A 19,961-nucleotide genomic window follows, 5' to 3' on the forward strand; every position below is an offset into this window, starting at 1 on the left:
CACTACTCACTTCTATGTAAAACATTTCAAGTAAGCGCGTGGCATTTTCACCAAATCTTCGAAACCCCTTAGAGGAGGTAGTGTTGTCAGTGCTCCTCTTGCGGAGTACCGTAGGTATTCGTTAAGGGTGTTTGCAGCTTTCCTTTGGCTCTTACTTCCCATGCTTTTTATCCTTCTAATTTACCTCCGTTCTTGCTTCCTTTCTTCCTTGATGTCCAACCTCTTCTAACTTTTACTTAATATTATAAATCTAAGCTTTTAACCTAGATGGCCTCAGGCGCTCCAGCTCTGGGGTATATAACTCTAATCCTAACCTGTCAAGGACTTTCAACATGAGAGATCACAAAATCTAAAACATTTTACCAATCCAATTTTAGAATCACAACTTTTATGTCTAGTTCATTTACTGCTCCTAAAACATTACAATGCACAATACTTTTATTAGAGACAAAATTTATGTCCATGTATTTTTCTAATATATTTTTAATCATATTAGCTATAAGCTCAGCCGCTATCTTATGGTCAACACAAAGTAAAATAATTGCCCTTCAATTTTTCAACTCTACAACATCCTTCTTAAATATTATTATTATGCCTTGACGTTGAGACCTATTTTGCCCTATTTATTCAACTAGGTCGGTAAAATATTCACTACCAATCGCATTTCAGTTAGCTGTATAAAATTCTACTGGAAGACCATCTAATCATGGAGATCTATTTATTTCTAAAGTCTTAGGAGCTTTAAATTATTCTATGGGTGGTGGGAATTCTTCACACAAGGATTTTCTGTCATTTTTATTGTGCTTGTGTGTTAAAATACTGAGACATTTTTCTTGTCAGTCACCACTGCCAACTTAACCTTGATATAGGTCAACATAAAATTAAGTTACTGATTCATGTACTGTAATTCTTTTATCTGCTTGAATTTTAATAATTTCATCTCTTTTAATTTTTATATTTTTCTCACGTAGACGTTCAATGGCATGTCATTATTGGCATGACTATGTTGAATGCACATTTAATGTTAGGTCAGTTTCTGAAACATTTTGAAGGGCAAATATTATTATAATTTTATGTTGAAATATTATTTGGAGGATAACACATCTTTTATCATCAACAAGCATCATCATAACCTTAATGTAAGTGATTTTCATAATCTTTATTTAGTCGTCATGCATATTGTGGAAGTCTGGTATTGTTTGTCCTGGGATGAAATCAGCTAATCACAGCTCGATCTCGCTAACCAGTCAACCAGCCAACCTTCAGTAATGATCCACGTAGATAGCTTGCACAGCACATCCATTTTCCAGTTGCCAGAACAGAGGAACAATGAGATTATGTTTAATTCCTAGCGAAGCCAGGATGCGGCGGAGCAAAGACCATTTGAGGGACGTAATGTTAAGTGTTCCGGAAAGTGGTAACAGTGAGTACAGGATATTTAGGGATAATTGGTAACAGTGAGTAGAGGATAGGTAAGGGTAAGTGGTAACAGTGAGTAGAGGATAGGTAAGGATATTAGTGGTAACAGTGAGTACAGGATAGGTAAGGGTAAGTGGTAAACAGTGAGTAGAGGATAGGTAAGGATATTAGTGGTAACACTGAGTACAGGATAGGTAAGGATAAGTGATAACTGTGAGTACAGGATATGTAAGAATAAATGTTAACAGTGAGTACAAGATATGATAGGGAAAGTGGTAACAGTGAATACAGGATAGGTAAGGATAAGTGGTAACAGTGAGTACAGGATAGGTAAGGACGTCATGGCTTGGCAAAACTTGCCGAGCTTGCGCTATGATCGGCTCTAATTCGTCCAGGGTTAAATCCTTGCATGCAGAACATATTGAAATGCAATATAACCATATTCATTATTTACGTGGTTACCGTCCGTTTCCCATATTTTCAACATACACTATTAACTAGCTTTGTTTCTTCAGCCATTTCCTCTTCATATCCTCACTACCCAAGGAGAAAGAAAATCAAATTAATGTTCGCCCCTTTTCTCCCCATAATCGTCGTTTCCATTTAGCATTATCGTTTTCCACCCGCCTCATCAGCACCCAATGAACTGAGTAAACGCTGAGTTAATGATTCTCCATTAAAGAGACAAGATCCTATTAATTTTTACCCATTTTGCCTCTTCTGCAATTGACTGTGTGCTTCGTTTGAAGTGGAGGACAAACGAGTTAATTTATTAGCCTCATTACCAGACCTCATTACGATGTTCTTCCACATGACCTAAATTCATCTTAATTTGAACGATTGTTTTTGTACTGAAAATGGAATTTGTAACGGTGTTGAAAATATAAGGTTTAATTTCCAAATCTGCCGCTAAGTATCTTGAAATTCAGAGTTAGAAAGTGTATAATCCTACCAACGAATCTATCATATTCTATGTAAATAATTTTTCAATAACATATGTTCTTTTATTTTGTTAAGTGAAGTCCATCAGTATAATTGCCTCGAAGGGATGGAAATGAAATTTGAAGCATTTCTCATCTGTTTACTCATTGAAACAGGTTTGCATTCATTTTTAGATTATCGTGTCTTTGTATTTCCAATTATTCATTTATCTAACTTATCTTTGATGTATTTTCAATGGTATTTTTTTCTAGTTATTAATATATTTGTTTGTTTATATGCTTGTTCATTTGTAAGGAGACAGTCGTTATGAAGATGCCAGAGTAGAGTTACCTGAGAATGTTCTTGTCTTATAGTCCGTTCGTGTAAGGTACTTGGAAATTGCAACAAAGATACTGAAGCGAGAGAGAGAGAGAGAGAGAGAGAGAGAGAGAGAGAGAGAGAGAGAGAGAGAGAGAGAGAGAGAGAGATTATTCTTTTTGATCACCAAACCCACAAAAGTTGAATTTTGATTAGCATGGCTGGAATTTTTCAATAGACCGTAATTTTGTAATACCATGGGTGATGGAGCTTGGTAGTTGATGTTCTTGTGTTAAATAAAGCTAGTATTTTTCTCGAATTACTTTTCACTCACATTTTCTCTCTATTTCATGCTGAATTAGAGAATGGGATCATAAACCTTTTCAACTCTGTGATTTTCTTTTAATATCTCATACGTGAATTTAGATTTCCACTTGATTTATTCTTGACGGGAAATTCATTGGTTTCGAAGCACGTGTATTTTCAAGTGATGTTTAGTCACCTAGGGGTAAAAATACTCATATATCAAGAGTGCACATTTTCTCTTAATTTCGTCATCTATAGCTTTGTTATATCTTTTTAATCATTTAAGTGATGCTGACTAAGAAAATTTGTTAGATGTTTCATTAAATGAAGCACCAGTTTAATCGGATCTCGAATAATTTTTTAAAGAAGAAAATCATTAATCATTACTTTACATGACTTTTCAGTATGCCCGTGAATAACGGGACACCTCGCATATGCGTATCGGTACTTTGATTCCATTGGGGGCTTTACTAATATTTGTTAATGGAACTGCTACTAGTTTTTTTACAATATATTTTTTTAATAACAATATCCCATTTTTCATTATCATGTGGAGTGTCTTTTACCAGATATAAAGGATTTCTTTATTAAAACAAATTTTGCCCCGCTAATTGTATATACTATATTTATTTCTTTGAAAAAGAAAAAAACTTTTGCTGCAGGACGCTAGCTTTGTTCTATTCTCTAATGTAAATTGTGCTGTATTCTACTTATATAAATACCAATAATGAAAATGAGTAGATTCATAAAAATGAAAACTCAAAAATAAAAGTAATTCTATGTAAACTTTTTTTTAGAATAGAATACATTGTATTGTAGGTGAAATTCTTTGATATAACCAAGTTTCCCTTTTACCCAAAAGGTAGTGAAACAAGATATAAATTTAGACAAATATATTTATATATAATAAAAGTACAACACAGATACATTTATTCTAATGTAATACATTTCATACTGTAATTCAAGCCCACACAATATATTATAACTAGAATAAGCTTAAACATTCAAGAAGGAAATTTCTCAGGATCTCCAGGTAGTAAATGTTCCATTTAAAAACATTAAATGTTAGCAAAATGTTTGGTAATCCGGTTTGGTATGGAAGATTTTTTAATGTATTTTAATGTATTAGGTATTCAAGCATTAATTGATCATAGTAGTGTTACACTAAATAGATTTATAAGGTATAAAAAGCTATATTGAAATCATAATTTATTATCTTCCTGAAAGCAATTTTTGGCATTTAACTTCCGGATGATGGGGATTGGTGTAAGAGAAGAATGATAAGTATCACCGTACCATTTGCATTTGAATATTTACATATATACGCATCATTTATATATTTACCACACATTGGAACTGTGAAATAGGTTCTGTTAAAAACAAAAAATGAAACGCAAATATATATACATATATATATATATATATATATATATATATATATATATATATATATATATATATATATATATATATATATATATATATATATATATAGATCAGAGCAGGACAATGCCAGTTTATATCCGCAAATTACCTTATCTCGTCAATTCATCATCTTTACTTCCTTCCAATGCTTCTTTTGCAATCTATAGGAACCCATTCTATTATTCTTAACGTCCCTCTATTCTCATTTTATGTCCTGCCCATATTAATTTCTTTTCTTATATGTTGTTAGAATAACCTTAGATTTAGTTTGCTCTCTTATCCATGTCGCTCTATACTTGTCTCTTGGTGATTTTCCCATCATTATTCTTTCCATAGCTCTTATAGTTCTAACTAGGTTATGTTATGAGGCTTTAATAAGGCTCCAAGTTTCCATTGCATGAATTAATACTTGTAGGATAATCTGATTGAATACTTTTCTTCTTAGAGTAAGTGACATTTTACTTTTTATTATGTCAGTTTTTTTTTTTTTTACAGAAAGCTCTTCGGTCCATGCTTTTCCTACTTTTAATTTCGGTCTCATATCCTGGTGAATCACGTATTGACTGTCTTAAGTATGTATATTTATTAAAAATCTTTAGGGGTTCATCCATAATCAATATTTGCTGTATCTTCCTTTTCGTTGAGTGTTATCTTACTCATAATTAATTTTCAGTCCTACATTTCTGCTTTCTTTATTCAAATCTTCTATCATATTTTGCAATTCTTTCCACGATTCACTAAACACAACTAATCTTAAGTTGTTATGTATTCCCCATTAATATTATTTCCTAATTTACCAATTTAAATTCTTAAAAACTTCTTCTTGACATGGTGTAAATAATTAAGGAGAGATGGGATCTACTGTCTAACTCGTTTCTCAATCAGAATTTTCTCTCTATCTATATGTAGTTTTAGAATTGTTTTACGTCCCATATAGATAACTTTAGGTGTTCTAACATAAGATTCATCTATTCCTTGTATTTCAAAGGGCTTTCATTACTGCTGAAGTTTTAACCAAATAAAAAGCTTTTTTCTTGCCTGCTTCCACCCAGACAGCAACTATAAATTCACTTTGCCTATATATATATATATATATATATATATATATATATATGTATATATATATGTTTATATAAACATATATGTGTATATATATATATATATATATATATATATATATATATATATGTGTGTATGTATATATATATATGTACATATGTATATATATATGTACATATGTATATATATATATATATATATGTATGTATATATATGCATATATAAATATATACATATGTATATATATGCATGTATATAGATATATGTATATATATATGTATATACATATATATTACTTTTGATTTTTCAATTAGCTGTTTAAATACATGGATATAGTAAGTTATTGAATACCTGCACCCGGTTATAAAACCTTCCAGCTTGCTTGGTTGATTAAAGCTTAGCTATCTTTCTATTCGGCATAGTATGATCTATGAAAATATTTTTTATATTACTCAGAGTAAACTTATTGTGCGGTAATTTTCAGGTCGTTTGTGTCTCCCTCTTTGTGAATTAGTATAATGATTAAGTTTTACTTATATATGTGTAAATAAGTATATGTACTGTGTGTATATATATATATGTATATGTATATATATGTGTGTATATATATATATGCAGATTTCTTAGCTCTAAAGTTATTTGTTATTTTTGGCTAGTTAGCGAGAAGAGGTTCTTTTAGCACTTGGTGGAGAACTGGTTTTTGAACGTTTTTGGTAAAACGTCTTAATAGGTTTGCTGAAGCTAGTTATCTGTTCCGTAAATTGCAGTTTGTCTTTCATAAATGCCTTGGAGCATGTGATGCCCTCCTTTGTATCTCCAATACTGTACAGAAATCCCTTGATTGTGGTTAGGAGATTCGTATGATTGGCCTTGATTTTGTGATGCCTTTGACCATGTTAATCAGGAGGCCCTTGTTTTCAAACTCAAACAGTTGGGAGTGAGTGGGTCTTTTTTTAGCATCTTTATTGATTTATTAAGTAACAAATCGGAAAATGTTGTTGTTGATGGGCACCATAGAAGTATAGAAATGTGATATCTGGTGCTCCTAAGGGTAGTGATCCTGGCCCATTATTTTTCTTTCTATACACACATGACATTGGACTAGAAAACAAACGTGTTGCATATGCAGATGATGCTACTCTTTGCATGAATTCCATCTTCTGAATGTTGATCGGGGGCTGCTGAATTCCCTAATTGAGATGCAGCTAAAATTAGCAAGTGGTGTAAATTTTGGGGCATGAATTTGAATCCTAACAAAATTCAACGTATAAATGTAAGTAGATCGAGGACAGTGGCTCCTCAACATCTGGATGTGAGCTTTTATAATGTTTCTTTAACTATGTATGACTTGTTTAAAATTTTAGGTGTGATTCTCGATAGCACATTTGCTTTTGAGAAATACATTAGGGCTGTGTCTTCTTCAATTGCAAAAAAATTGGCGTATTGAGAAAGTCTTTTAAGATTTTCTGTGATCAATCTATTTTGAAGAAGTGTTTTAATTCTATCATTCTACCTAGTTTAGATCAATGTTCTCCTGCCTGGTCTTCAGTTGCTGCTGACCATCCTCTGCAATCAGATCTTCCCAGAAAGTACCATCCTGTTCGTAATACTAGGTATGCAGTTAATTCTAATAGTTCTAAAAGTTTTATTCCTCATGTGACCAAATTGTGGGACGAGCTTCCTAATCAGGTAGTTGAATAGGTGGAACTTCAAAAGTTTAAACTTGCAGCAAATGTTTTTATGCTGAACAGTCTGACTTAGGCTACATCTCTTTTTATAGTTTATATATGAAAGATTTATTTTAATGTTTATAATGTTCTTAAAATGTTTTATTTTGGTTGATCATTACTTCCTTTGTAGCTTATTTATTTCCTTTCCTCACTGGGCTATTTTTCGCTGGTGAATCCCTTGGGTCTATACTCTCCTGCTTTTCCAACTAAGGTTGTAACTTAGCTAGTAATAATATTAAAAAAGTTAATAATAATAATAATGATAATAATAATATGTCTTCAAAAGTGACATTGCTAGCCCTTCCATTGTTTATGAACGTGGTTTCTGGGTGTTAAAAGCATAAGAAATAAATAAATCTTAATAGTAGGGCTGATAACCTTCAAATTTTACCAAAATAGTTTATTTTATGATACAAGTATCAAACTTTGCATGAATGTTCTTTATGGTGTTCTTATGAAAATAAAACTGAGTCATTCAAATTTTTCATTTTTCAAGATGGCCGCCATACTTTTAAAATGGCAGCAAAAACCCCCGATTTTCCACATGTAAGATTTTTACAAGTGGGTCATATGAAGCACTTTTGATGACCAGTGGCCTAGATTTGAAAGAAAACCACTATATTTATGTCAATAGTCACTGTAAATACAATGTCGTGAAAATTCTAAATTGCGCATGTGCAAAATTTGACCCAAATTATTCATTTTATTAGTAATTGGGTGGTTAAACTTGATATTTCACCAAATTAGTTTCTTTGATAATTCAATTATACAGATTTGCGAGTTGATTTACTGAAGTGATCAGGTTGGGTAGCGGCTCATACGGAGGCTGAGATCGCTTCTTCGGGTTCTGCTGAATCCTGCCTCTTAGTATCTAACATTGCAAAAACGAGACAAGTTCACTAAATAACAGCATGCTGTCTTTTTGAACTGATGAAAGAGGGTTGTCGCAATGCATGCGGAAGGGAATTAAATCTAGAAGACATTGAAGTCAATGAAATTTTAGAGTGGTGTTCTTTGCGCGAAAAAGAATGTCCTCAATTTAAATTTTGGGGTTTGATATTGAATTTGGAATTACTTGTCCTGTCATTCATCCGATTTTAGGCTCTTATGTTGAAAGTCTTTCAGCTCTAATTCCATTTTTCTTTGCACTCGATAATATGAACTATGCAAGATGGTTGCCTATTCACCTTCGTGACATGCTTTCTCTTGAAATATGTCATCCTAGAATTTTTTTCAGAGTTTCTGAAAGGCAATTTTTCAGTCAGGAAAACAAAGAGCAGGTTTTCATGTATTGCTATAGATCAAGCTCATGAGCAAAATAATGCTGTCGTAAAAGGTGATGGAGGAGCCATTGGCTTGACGGAAGATCCTTCAGCTCTTCGAAGATGGACAGTTGTTGAACCAGAGATTAGTAGATTGGTTGACGAGTTTTCAACAGCAAGTGGAAACGTGAAGTTAAAAAGATTCAAACACCACGAAGAAACACTTTACACAAGAACAGATTTTTTAAAAATAAGAAAGCTTAAGGCGTTATTTATAGAAATGGGAAACCCTTTTGAGGAAGAGTCTTTAGATCTCTATACTATTGACGCAAAAGATGTTGTTGACAGCAAGATTGCCGAGTCACTACGACAATTGATTAAGCTTGGTAGTCGTCAGTTTGATCAGTTCTTGAAATTAGTTAACAATACAGAAAAGTCAGAATTTTACGAGCCAATTGCAAAAAACAAACTTCCACTATTTAGTTCAAAGTTAGACTCGAATGCATCAAAGTCAAAGTTTGCAAGCTTAAAAGATGACTGCAATCTGTTTTCAAGATTGTTCATCTCTTGCCAAAGTAGGCAATGGGATTTAGAATACTTTTTTCGTCACGAGAATCAAAACTATCCACAGGCAGATAATCTCATTATAGATGGTGCTGCGTTGGTCAACTCGAAACCGCCAGGAGCATGTAAAACCTTTGATGCATATGCCGAGGATGTTATTTCGCCGTACGTCCAGCACTGTGCGAGGAATCATCGACGAATAGACATTGTGTTTGATGTTTATTATGACGATAGCTTGAAAGGTGAAACTAGACGAAAACGCGGAACAGGTGGAAGAAGAAAATTTACCGCTAACAGTAGACCACCTAAATCGTGAAACACATTTTTGAGATGTGATAAAACAAAACGGAACTGTTTGTTTTCCTTGCCGACAAAATTGCTGTGATGAACAACGAAACGGACATTATTGTTACTCGAGAGGAGAATGTTATCTCAAACAACGAAGCAGATGTTTCCCAGATTTCACCTTGTAACCACGAAGAGGCCGTCAGAGTGTCATGATAGTAAGTTCTGATACAGACGTTGTAGTCATTGGTGTTTCATTGTTTGCAGACTTTAATATAAAAAGTTGATGGATTGCTTTTGGGAAAGGAAAGGATTGGAGATGGATCCATTTACATGAAATATCTAGATCACCAGAGCCGAAAGCAAGAGGATTGCCATTTTTTCACGCCTTCTCTGGTTGTGATATAGTGTCTGCATTTGCTGGCATGGAATGTCTATCCTGAGGCAACAGCGGTTTTTGCAAGACTTAGTTCGCCTACATGAGTCATTGAAGAGTTTGTTGTGGTGATTTACGACCGCTCTAGTACCACAAACAAAGTCGATGAAGCAAGGTTTGAACGAAAACAGAAGCCTTATAATCCCATCCCACCCTCTAGGGCAGATTTAGTAGAGCATGTGAAGCGAGCTGTACTGCAAGCGGGCCACACATAGGTCAGTCTGTGGTTCGCATTATGAAATTACCTTCACCTGAAAGTTGGTGTTGGCAAAAAGACGACAATGTTTGGACGCTGTATTGGACCAGCTTGCAGCCAATACCAGCGTCATGTCAACAGCTCTTGAAATGTGGATGTAAAAGGATTTGTACTGGGAATTGTAAGTGCTATAGGTCAGGATTGCATTGCGCAGCATTATGCACCTGTACATGCGAAGATACATTAATAAATATGACTTTGTCAGTTTAATTTTGAGAATGCGCTTTGCAGAGTTTTCACAAAATTGTATTTACAGTGAATACTGACTTAAATATAGATGTTTTACCTCAAATCTAGGCCACAGGTCATCATAATTACTTCGTATGGTCAATTTGTCAAATTCTGGAATGGGATTTTTCCGCCATTTTAAAAAATGTGGCGGCCATCTTGAAAAGTAAGAAAATTGAGTGGCTCACAGTTTTATTTCTTTAAGAACATCACAAGGAAGCTTTGTGCAAAGTTTTATGCTTTATCATAAAATGAACTATTCTGTCATGTATCCGCTCCACTATAATCTTTTGTGGTTAGCTGGTGGAGTATATTATGTGGATAAGATTAAAAGTATCTTGTAAGAGAATTGGTAAGACATTTAACGAAAGCTAAAAGATGGATCAATATTTTGCTCTAATTATGTCATGTAAATAGAATAGATGACATTGAATTAGTAAAATGAGTGTATGAATTTTAAATTTCTAGGAAGAGAAGAATAAGGCCTAAAAAAGGTCAAAATTTCCAGGAAGTAAGAGGATAATAAGCTCTGAAAGGTGTTCTATATATGGCGTGAAAAGGAGTTGCTTTGATGTACAGGAATCACAAGAGAGAGAGAGAGAGAGAGAGAGAGAGAGAGAGAGAGAGAGATTCATATGGGTGAATGTCGCTGTGATTATTATTAGGTTCAAAATGCTGCCTATGCACCTGCTGTGGTAGTTTATGCTGTGGCCCATGGCGTTGAAATTTTCATTGTGATGTGGTTTATCTATTATCATTATTATTATTATTAGTATTATTATTATTATTGTTATTATTATTATTATTATGATTATTATTATTATTATTATTATTATTATTATTATTATTATTATTATTACTTGCTTAGCTACAACCCTAGTTAGAAAAGCAGGATGCTATAAGCCTAAGGGATCCAACAGGGAAAATAGCCTAGCGAGGAAAGGAAATAAGGAAAAACTAGAAGAGAATTTTAAGAACAATAATAACATTAAAATAAATCTTTCATATACAAACTATAAAAACTTAAAAATAACAAGAGAAGTAAAACTTCAAAATAAGAAGAGGAAGAGAAACAAGATAGAATAGTGTGCTCGAGTGTGCCCTCAAGCAAGAGATCTTTAACCCAAGACAGTGGAAGACCATGGTACAGAGGCTATGGCACTACCCAAGACTATAGAACAATGGTTTGATTTTGGAGTGTCCTTCTCCTAGAAGAGCTGCTTACCATAGCTAAAGAGTCTCTTCTACCCTTATCAAGAGGAAAGTAGCCACTAAACAGTTACAGTGCAGTAGTTAACCTCTTGAGAAAAGAGGAATTGTTTTGTAATTTCAGTGTTGTCAAGTGTTTGAGGCAAGAGGAGAATGTGTGAAGAATAGGCCAGACTGTTCTGTATATGTGTCGGCAAAGATGAAATGAGCCGTAACCAGAGAGAAGGACCCAATGTAGTACTGTTTGGCCAGTCAAAGGATCCAATAACTCTCTAGCGGCAATATCTTGACGGGTGGCTGGTAAAAGTGGCAATGACTGTAGTGTTGTTTTTTTCTGGTCTGTAGTGACCCGCTGTTGGCAAAGCAGCTTAATGTTAAAGATAGTTTATGTATATTCTTCTAATAATGTCCTTTTTCCCATTTTTGTATGAGGTAAGCACGGTTGCCTTCTTTTTGAAGGACTATGCTTTGGCCTTGGGGTAGACCGTAGTCCCGATCAGCTACCCTGCCTGGCATGGCTTTAGACCCCTGTAGCGTATGTTCATGTATTTTACCTGTCACAAGCGCCCTTTCTTCCATCAGCGAGGAGTCTTGGCTCAGTTAGGTAGGCAGTTCGAGACGTGTAAGGTGTCTGATATGTTTTGAGAAGGTGTTGGAGTGGCTTTGTTTGTATGTGCATTAGTCTGTAACACCCATTTGCTTTTAAGCAAACCTATCCGTCGATCACGTACAGAATCCTTAGGTGTTTACACAGGGATGGCAATGTGTCCCTCTCTCTGACTGGTTGGCTGCAGATTTGAACACATGCCTCAGACTTCTACGAAGTCCAACATAGCTACCTTAACCGATTTAGCCATCGAGACTCCTAAAGAGGATTTATGTATCTGTGTGTGTGTATATATATATATATATATATATATATATATATATATGTATGTATATATATATATATATAAATATAGATATATAGTGTATATATATATATATAAAATATTGTCTGTAAGCATATATTTAGTTTCTGGGGGTTTATCTGATTATTATGTTTAAGAAGGAAAATATAAGATAAGTATAAGTTGTAGAGTTAAATGTGAAAATATGTTTGTAGATATGAATAGCCTAAGTCAGGTGGATAAAAAGGAAGTGGGAAGAATGTATGAAGAGAATGAAATGAAATGTAAGCTAGTGTGATAGAAATGGAGGAGGCAGTATTAAATTGATAGTTTTAATATTCTAAAATGTAATCATTTTGCAGCAGGATATGTTATTGGGTATGTGATGGTAGGAAGAGAATAAGAATATCTAGTTATAGGATGAAGGAGTAAAAGGCATAGCCCAAAAAATTAAGGGATTATTCGAGGTGCAGATGTTTGGGAGCAAAGAAGAGTAGGAGCAAGCAGGCAGAGTGATAAGTGGGACAGTCAAGAATAGAATAAAAGAAGAAGGGTGCCCATGAAAATAGAGGGAAGTAAGTGTACAAGAAATCTTGTTCTAGAAGAGTGGATTTACAGATACAAAAGGAAAAAAAAAATGGATCTCACAAGAACACAAGAACTCAGGCAGGTGAATCTACACTCTCCCTCGCGAACTTAGTCTTGGATGAATGTCATGAGATTTTCTAACCTGAAAGATAGAAGACGACTTCAAAAGGTTAGTGTAGTCGTTGAACACAGGTGGAAATGATCGTTGATGATGTAAGGAAGGCAAATAGATGATTGATGAATGAAGAAAGGGTCCTTGTCTCCCCTATCTTCATTACAAGGGAGAAGCTGACCAATATTTTCATAGGTTGTCTGGATGGGGGAAAGGTTTCAAAGGAAATTGTGAAAGAAATAAAAATTTTGATCCATAAAAGTAAAGCTGATTGAGGCAACTGTTAGAGTTAAAGGACATAATGTTGCTTGTTTATTCCAGGAAAGGTATATGGTAAGATTTTTTATTGATAAAATAAGACATAAATAATTGAATAGAAGTGTAGGTTTAGATGGCAATCTGTAGTGCATGTTATGAATCAGTTATGTAATAGGTCAGAAAGTACGAGGAAAAGTGTGAGATGCATAGACTAAGCAAGAGTTTATAATAGAATTGATTGAGGGCCAATATAGAGGGCTTTGTAATTTGTAGTACAAATGACTAGGAGTTTAGCGTTATCAAATAATTCATTGAGACGCTATGTAGAGGCTGATGTGATTATATGGCTTAAAAGACTTGAGTAGGCATTGGGAGTGAGTGGAATTTAGTTTGATGGGAGTGAAGTGGTGTGTGTTAGAATATGTAGGGAGAAGAGTGACTGGTCTGTTGTGATATTTATATCCGATGAATATCCTTATGGATAGTTTTGTGAGATACCAGATTAATGACAGGAGAAATAGGAATCAAGTTGTTACATGAAATAGAATAAATAAGTCATGAATCAATTTGGAATGATGGATGTTTGTGGATGATATTGAGTTGTTTGGAATAGTGAAAATGTATTGCAGATTAACTAGAAAGAGTTTGAATGTCTGTAAGAGAGGTTACTTGGGAGTAAACAGGAATGGTTTCCTAAGGGTAAATGGAAGTCAGGAGAATGGAACAATAGAAAAAGCAACGTGTGCCGAAGATTAACAAGAATCACGAATTGTCTTTCAAAGCCAAGTCTGAAATTATTCATTGGACTGTTGAGCAGAGAAGTTGGGATGTGTTTTACGTCATGGGGAGATATCGTGGAATAATAAAATTACTAGGAAGTAAGACTAAAGGAAGGTCTATGAAGAGGGTGCGTCTGGCTGTTGGGAGTTCAAGGTGCTACTGATGAGTCTTACATATTAGTGTTTAAAGTTACCAATATTGTAAAAGCGTTACTGCAATTGGTGCTCATACACATTTATTTTGTTGATTTTTTTTTTCTATAATCAGCCCCTCTTTGGAGCTACTGCTTAATTAGAAAAGTAAAAAATGAAAGAGGTGATCAAACAATGAGATGAAAAAAAGTACGTATAATTCAGTTTGTAGATGAAGTGTTAATGATCGCTAATATATGTAATATGTTCATGTATAGTTGTTTATACACGTGTTTATATATTGTGTCAATACTTTATTCTCAATTTCTTCATCATTGATTTTTTATGATTATTTTGTTGATATAATAGCTTTACTATTCATGGTAGGGCTTTTCATTTCATTTTTAATTATCAAATAAAAACTTATTCTTAACAATTTATAAATCTCGTAAAAAAAAAAAATCTTTTTAATAATGAATTAACGTACTTCAATCGTTATCCAGTTCATAAAGTAGATCGTTTTCAAACCTTTTTCTTCATCCCAGTGCTGGTTTGTGTGTATGTGTGTGTTTGACATTTTCTGAGATGGGCATTACTTCCCAGTAAAGGATTCTATTCATGGACGTACGTGAATGAGTATAAAAGATATAATCGAGAGTCTTGCTCAACAGTGCGAATTCTCTTATCCTTTACCATTTGCCTGATTTCGCTTTAGATAAATAGATATCGCTGCATATGCAGGAGTATTTGTAAGAATTTGCGTAGTGGCAGAGCCGTGCTTATGCACATACCCAATCACATACACACACACACACTATATATATATATATATATATATATATATATATATATATATATATATATATATAATATGTGTGTTTGTATGTTTGTGTGTATGTATGTTTATATGTAGTATATGTAAAGTGCGTCTTTTCTACATGATAATACAAAACAGAACATTCTTTATTTTATCATGTGGCATTTAACCACAAGCGGTAAAAATAATCTACTGTGAAATAGTTTCATGCTTTTTTTTTTTGGTCTTTAAATTGTTGGTTAATCTTTTTATGGATATTTCTTTTACTCCGAAACCAGAAGAAACACGCGTAGAGCAGATTTATTCCTCCTCGGTTTATAGATCGGACAACTCTCAGTTCTTAATTATACGAATCTCCATGATGATAAGGACTTTTCATTGTGGCCTTACACTTTAGTAATTCAACTTCAGCTCAAGATTTGGTCGGGTTTTATGGCCAACTGCATTTCTTTTTCGCTTCCTTCTTTTCCTCTAGTAATGAGTTCTCTCTCGAATATGCAACATTAGATTGTCCTCATGATTCTCCTCTTTTACTGCTTTCCTATCTTCAAATACGAGTATTTTTAGAAAAGATTAATTCAAGTAATACTTTCCTCTTTCCTCGTCCAATTCTAGTATAATTATAATAAACTTCCATTATTAAACGTTAACGCAATTAACATATCATATATTCTATCTTTATTTTATAACTTTTCACTTAGTTATATTTGTATTCTAGATGGACGTCCCGTGGCTGTTCAGTCAATCGTTTCCTTTCATATTTGAGGATATTTCTTCTCGATATTCTTATTTTTGTCTTTATCTAAATTTTCCAACCTCTTGCTAAAACCTTTCGTCAAAAGTTTCTCTTCATAATCGAACAGTATCAAAGTTATTCAATAAGCCTCTGCAAAATTGTTCCACCTTGCAATGAATCAAAATGTTATTATTATGCGTGTAACAACTCTTCTTATCGCAAAAACTTTTATCTTTACCATCTGCTTTTATAGGGACTGTATGTATCTCTTTTTATTCCTTCCTGGTATTTTTTAGAACTTAGAAATACATACATATGAAAATATAATTGCAAATAAACATGTGGGGAAGGGGTTCTAGCTTTTAAATTTATGATAGTGGCTCTGATTGGCAAATATTGCTGCTATTCTATATATAATGATGTTTTTATCATATTATCCCAACCAGCACAATATTTCAGATTCAGCATTAACTAATTATGTATGGAAAGCAAATAGCATGTAAGCCAGCGTTAGTGGCCCTCGAGATTGAAGTCTGAAAGTTCCAAAAGTCGGATGTAATAAATGATACAAACTGATGTATTACGTTTGGGTGAAATGTATTAGCTGAAGGGGACGGATGCTCATCTATGTATCATGTACGTGTGCCTCAATCCCCGTTTCCAATATTTGTGTTTACAGCTGACCAACATTTTCCAGGAAATTAGTTCCCGTAAATCATGACAAGGTAATTGGTTTTTGTTGGCTAATAGGCAACCAGCCAGAGCTGAGTTGCCATAAGTTTGGGAGAGATTGCATGTGTATTTGTTTTCCTTTTTGTATAATTCTTGCCTTCAATTTTTCCTTTACCGTATTGATTAAGAAATTCGTGAAATTCTTGAATGTGGTTTAAATCGTGTAGGCCTATATCAATTTTTATAATTTGAAAACTTTCTTCGTATCATGAGTGTTATTATACATTGTGTGGTTGTACATTGTTGTTTCAACTTATATTTAAAAGGCTTAGATATTTCAGCTTAGAATCATATCTTGACATAGTGTTAATTTCATGGTTGTCTGTATTTGAATGTATTTTCCTGGGATCCCTTTTAATTGACATAGGTCATTAATTCCTTTTAAAGAGAAAAACAAATATACAATTACACCTAATTCACATTTAAGTACCCAAACCGTTTAAACGGGGATGTATTACATATTTTTACAACATGGAAATATAGGTACCTGGCTTGAAAAAAATCTGAGTCGGCAGAAATAAGTAGAATTCACTAGCTGTGAGCGCAATTCTAACCAGATTCAAAGATGATAATATTTTAACTTATTGGCTCTTTAGAACTGAAAAGGTATATTTTTTATTGAATGGAAAAATACAGTCATTTTCTTATGTAAGCAGTATATATATTTGCAATTGTATGTAAGGGAAAATATGTATAGCAATGTGTGTACGGAATTTTCTAGGAAACTATCTTTGTACATTTTTCTTGAAAATAACTTCTCCACGACTCAACTAAGACCATTTATGCATGTTTGAGATTTGCTCAAGCCCATGCCTAATAATTCTAACATTTTTACATAAAATTATGGATATTTGTTTGGTGGTACAGAAGAGTTGATCCACCGTATGCATTATAAGAACAGACAGTAAGCACACATAAGCAGTGTATGTAGAAGTCTTTTAAACAGCAGTTTTTTCTGGACCGTTCATCGTCGACATGTCGAAGTTGTCTGTTTTCCGGACTGTTGAGATGAAGTGCTGACCAGAAGAATGGAAGTGAAAGGTCGTCCACACACGTCCTTGGGCTGATTCTGGGCACAGACAACAGAAGAGGTGGCGATTGAAGTTCTTCCTGAAAGTGCCTGAGATGCAGTAGAGAGCGATAGGGTTGATGCAGGAGTTAATAAAGCCGAGACAGAAGCCTATCCATCGAAAAGCATTCCAGAATTGGTTGTAGTCTCTGTCCATGTTAGGGTTAAAGTAGAACCAGAGCAGAAATACGTGATTTGGGAAATAACACACAGCAAAAATAATCACGAACGCCAAGACTAATTTTGCTACCTTCCGGCGAGCAGCAACGTGACGCTGATGCTGTCTTTGATGCTGTGCCTCACCTGGTAAAGGGGCAGCTGCCTGCATCAGGTGCCATGCCATCAGGAGATAAAAGGTGGAAATGGTAAGTAGTGGCAGGAGGTAGTAGACTGTGAGCTTTGCGACGACGTTGATCCTGGGGTAGAAATCACCTAGCATGGGAGGAAAGGGGTAGCATATTGTTATCTGCCCTTTGGCAGTGTCTTGATGCCTCAAGTAGGAGAATATCAAAGCTGGGAGAGCAAATATTACTGCCAGAATCCAGATGAAGATTGTGGCTACTGTTGTTGTCCTGCGTGCCACAGCACCAGCCCTCTTCCCAACGGGGTCCACTATGGCATAGTACCGTTCAGCACTCAGGGCTGTCAGCGTGAAGACTGTTACCCCAACAGAGACGTCCCTCATGAATTCTGACAGCTTACAAATGAATTCACCATACGGCCATGTCTCTGTGACATAGATTATGGAGACGAAGGGAACAGCAAAGATGACGACAAGAAGATCTCCTAAGGCCAGGGAAAGGATATATGTGTTTGGCACATTTCTCATATTGGGGTACTTCAGAAACATGAAGACGAGAGCTCCATTGCCTGTGGCTCCTACAATGAAGATAAAGAAAAAGACTATTGGTACTATGTAGGTTTCTGGTCTCTGTTCGATTGGGTAGTAAGGTAGCTCTGTTGTTGGTGATGTTATATTGTCACCCAGCCATGAACTGTTTTGTATGAGGTTTTCTGCATTGGTGATATCAACGCGACTATCTTCCATAACACTGGATTGAAACGTGTCGCACCTTTTCAGAAATTCACAGTCTTCCTTAAGATACTCCATTGTTATGGGAGATGTAAATTGTTTATGCTTCTACCACAAAACTTAAAAAATTATGAGCAAATTAGAAATGTTTTTAGACTTTATGTATGTTTCACCTTTTCCCGTTTGCATATAACTTGAGGTGTTGTTTTTTGTTACTATTCCAATGACGAGGAGATCTGTCTGGTAAAATTAGATTAGGTGTGGTTTTTTGTCAGTGTTGGAAATTTCCTCCAGCTTGTTACGCATCTCTGCCTCCAGATTGTCCATGTTGATTGAAGTGCCCTGTTAACAAAAGAGAAGGAAAACAGTTAATTTGTATTTTATAAAGAAATGATAGAAAAAAAAATATTGTATTTATGTACTGTACTTATATAGTATTCATATGCATTACATTAAGTAAAATAAGTTGCTTAAATTACGAAGATTTTACACTATAGATAAATAGGTATTGTCAAAATAAGCAGACATATTATTATGGATCGGCATTTTATTTTCTGTATTCAAATATCCCCCTTTATTGCAAACTTGTCTCCAGTTCGTTCGATATGAGATGTATATTATGTCACTTCAGTGATACATACCCGGCAGTTTATCAATATTTTCATGGGGGAACAATATCTTATTATTGATTAGAACAGAACTATTAAAATACATATTCATTTTAGAAGGATAAACAGATGTCGCCCGTTATCTATACATTGAGCTGTTTGTTGCCTGATGGGCAGTCTCGAATGCCTTATATCAACGACATCCTCTTCCACCAAACCTCTTCTCTCCATAGCATCCTTCGCCTTATCTCGTTACCTAATTCTCTGTTTCCCTCTCGATCTCCCGCACCCAACCAGTTCCTCCCAAGCCCTCCATACTGCCTCCCCACCATCCATCCTCAACATGTGCCCACACCATCTCGGTTGTAACACTCTTATCACCACTCTAATCTTTAGTACATCTGCCATTCTTCTTATTTCAAAATTTTCCAACCTTTCAAACAATTATATTCCCATAATCCACCTCGTCCTTCTCATCTCTGTTCTCTCAATCTCTGCTTCCTCTTTTCGTCTTAGAGGTGGTCCATGTTTCCGATCCATACATTAACACTGTACTTACCACTAAACTTCAGATCTTGACTTTTAGCTTGATTGGTATTTACTTGTCACATACCACTCCTGCTACCTCCATCTACTTCTCCCGGGTTGTTTTTATTCTATTCTCAGCTTCTGCCCCACATCCTCCCTCCTGACTTATTTTAGATCCAAAGTATCTCATGCTATTAGTTAAATGCTAGATGCCAATTTTATGAAGTCCTGCGTTATTATGGAATTCATCTTATGTATGTA

The 19,961-nt window shown here is 34.5% G+C and overlaps 2 protein-coding genes across 4 annotated transcripts in view; one reads left to right on the forward strand and one right to left on the reverse strand.

The window, feature by feature from the left end:
• pasha (partner of drosha) overlaps positions 1 to 19,961 on the forward strand; it is a 738,765-nt gene that overhangs the window by 161,110 nt on the left and 557,694 nt on the right. The gene's annotated exons all lie outside the window — the stretch shown is intronic.
• LOC137644475 (neuropeptide CCHamide-1 receptor-like) lies at positions 17,340 to 18,902 on the reverse strand. Its single transcript, XM_068377452.1, has one exon. It carries the CDS (start codon positions 18,640 to 18,642, stop codon positions 17,401 to 17,403), a length of 1,242 nt encoding a protein of 413 aa, XP_068233553.1. The 5' UTR covers positions 18,643 to 18,902; the 3' UTR covers positions 17,340 to 17,400.

The sequence above is a fragment of the Palaemon carinicauda genome, chromosome 1 (genome assembly GCF_036898095.1).
Source record: "Palaemon carinicauda isolate YSFRI2023 chromosome 1, ASM3689809v2, whole genome shotgun sequence".
In the NCBI taxonomy this organism is placed as follows: Eukaryota; Metazoa; Arthropoda; class Malacostraca; order Decapoda; family Palaemonidae; genus Palaemon; species Palaemon carinicauda.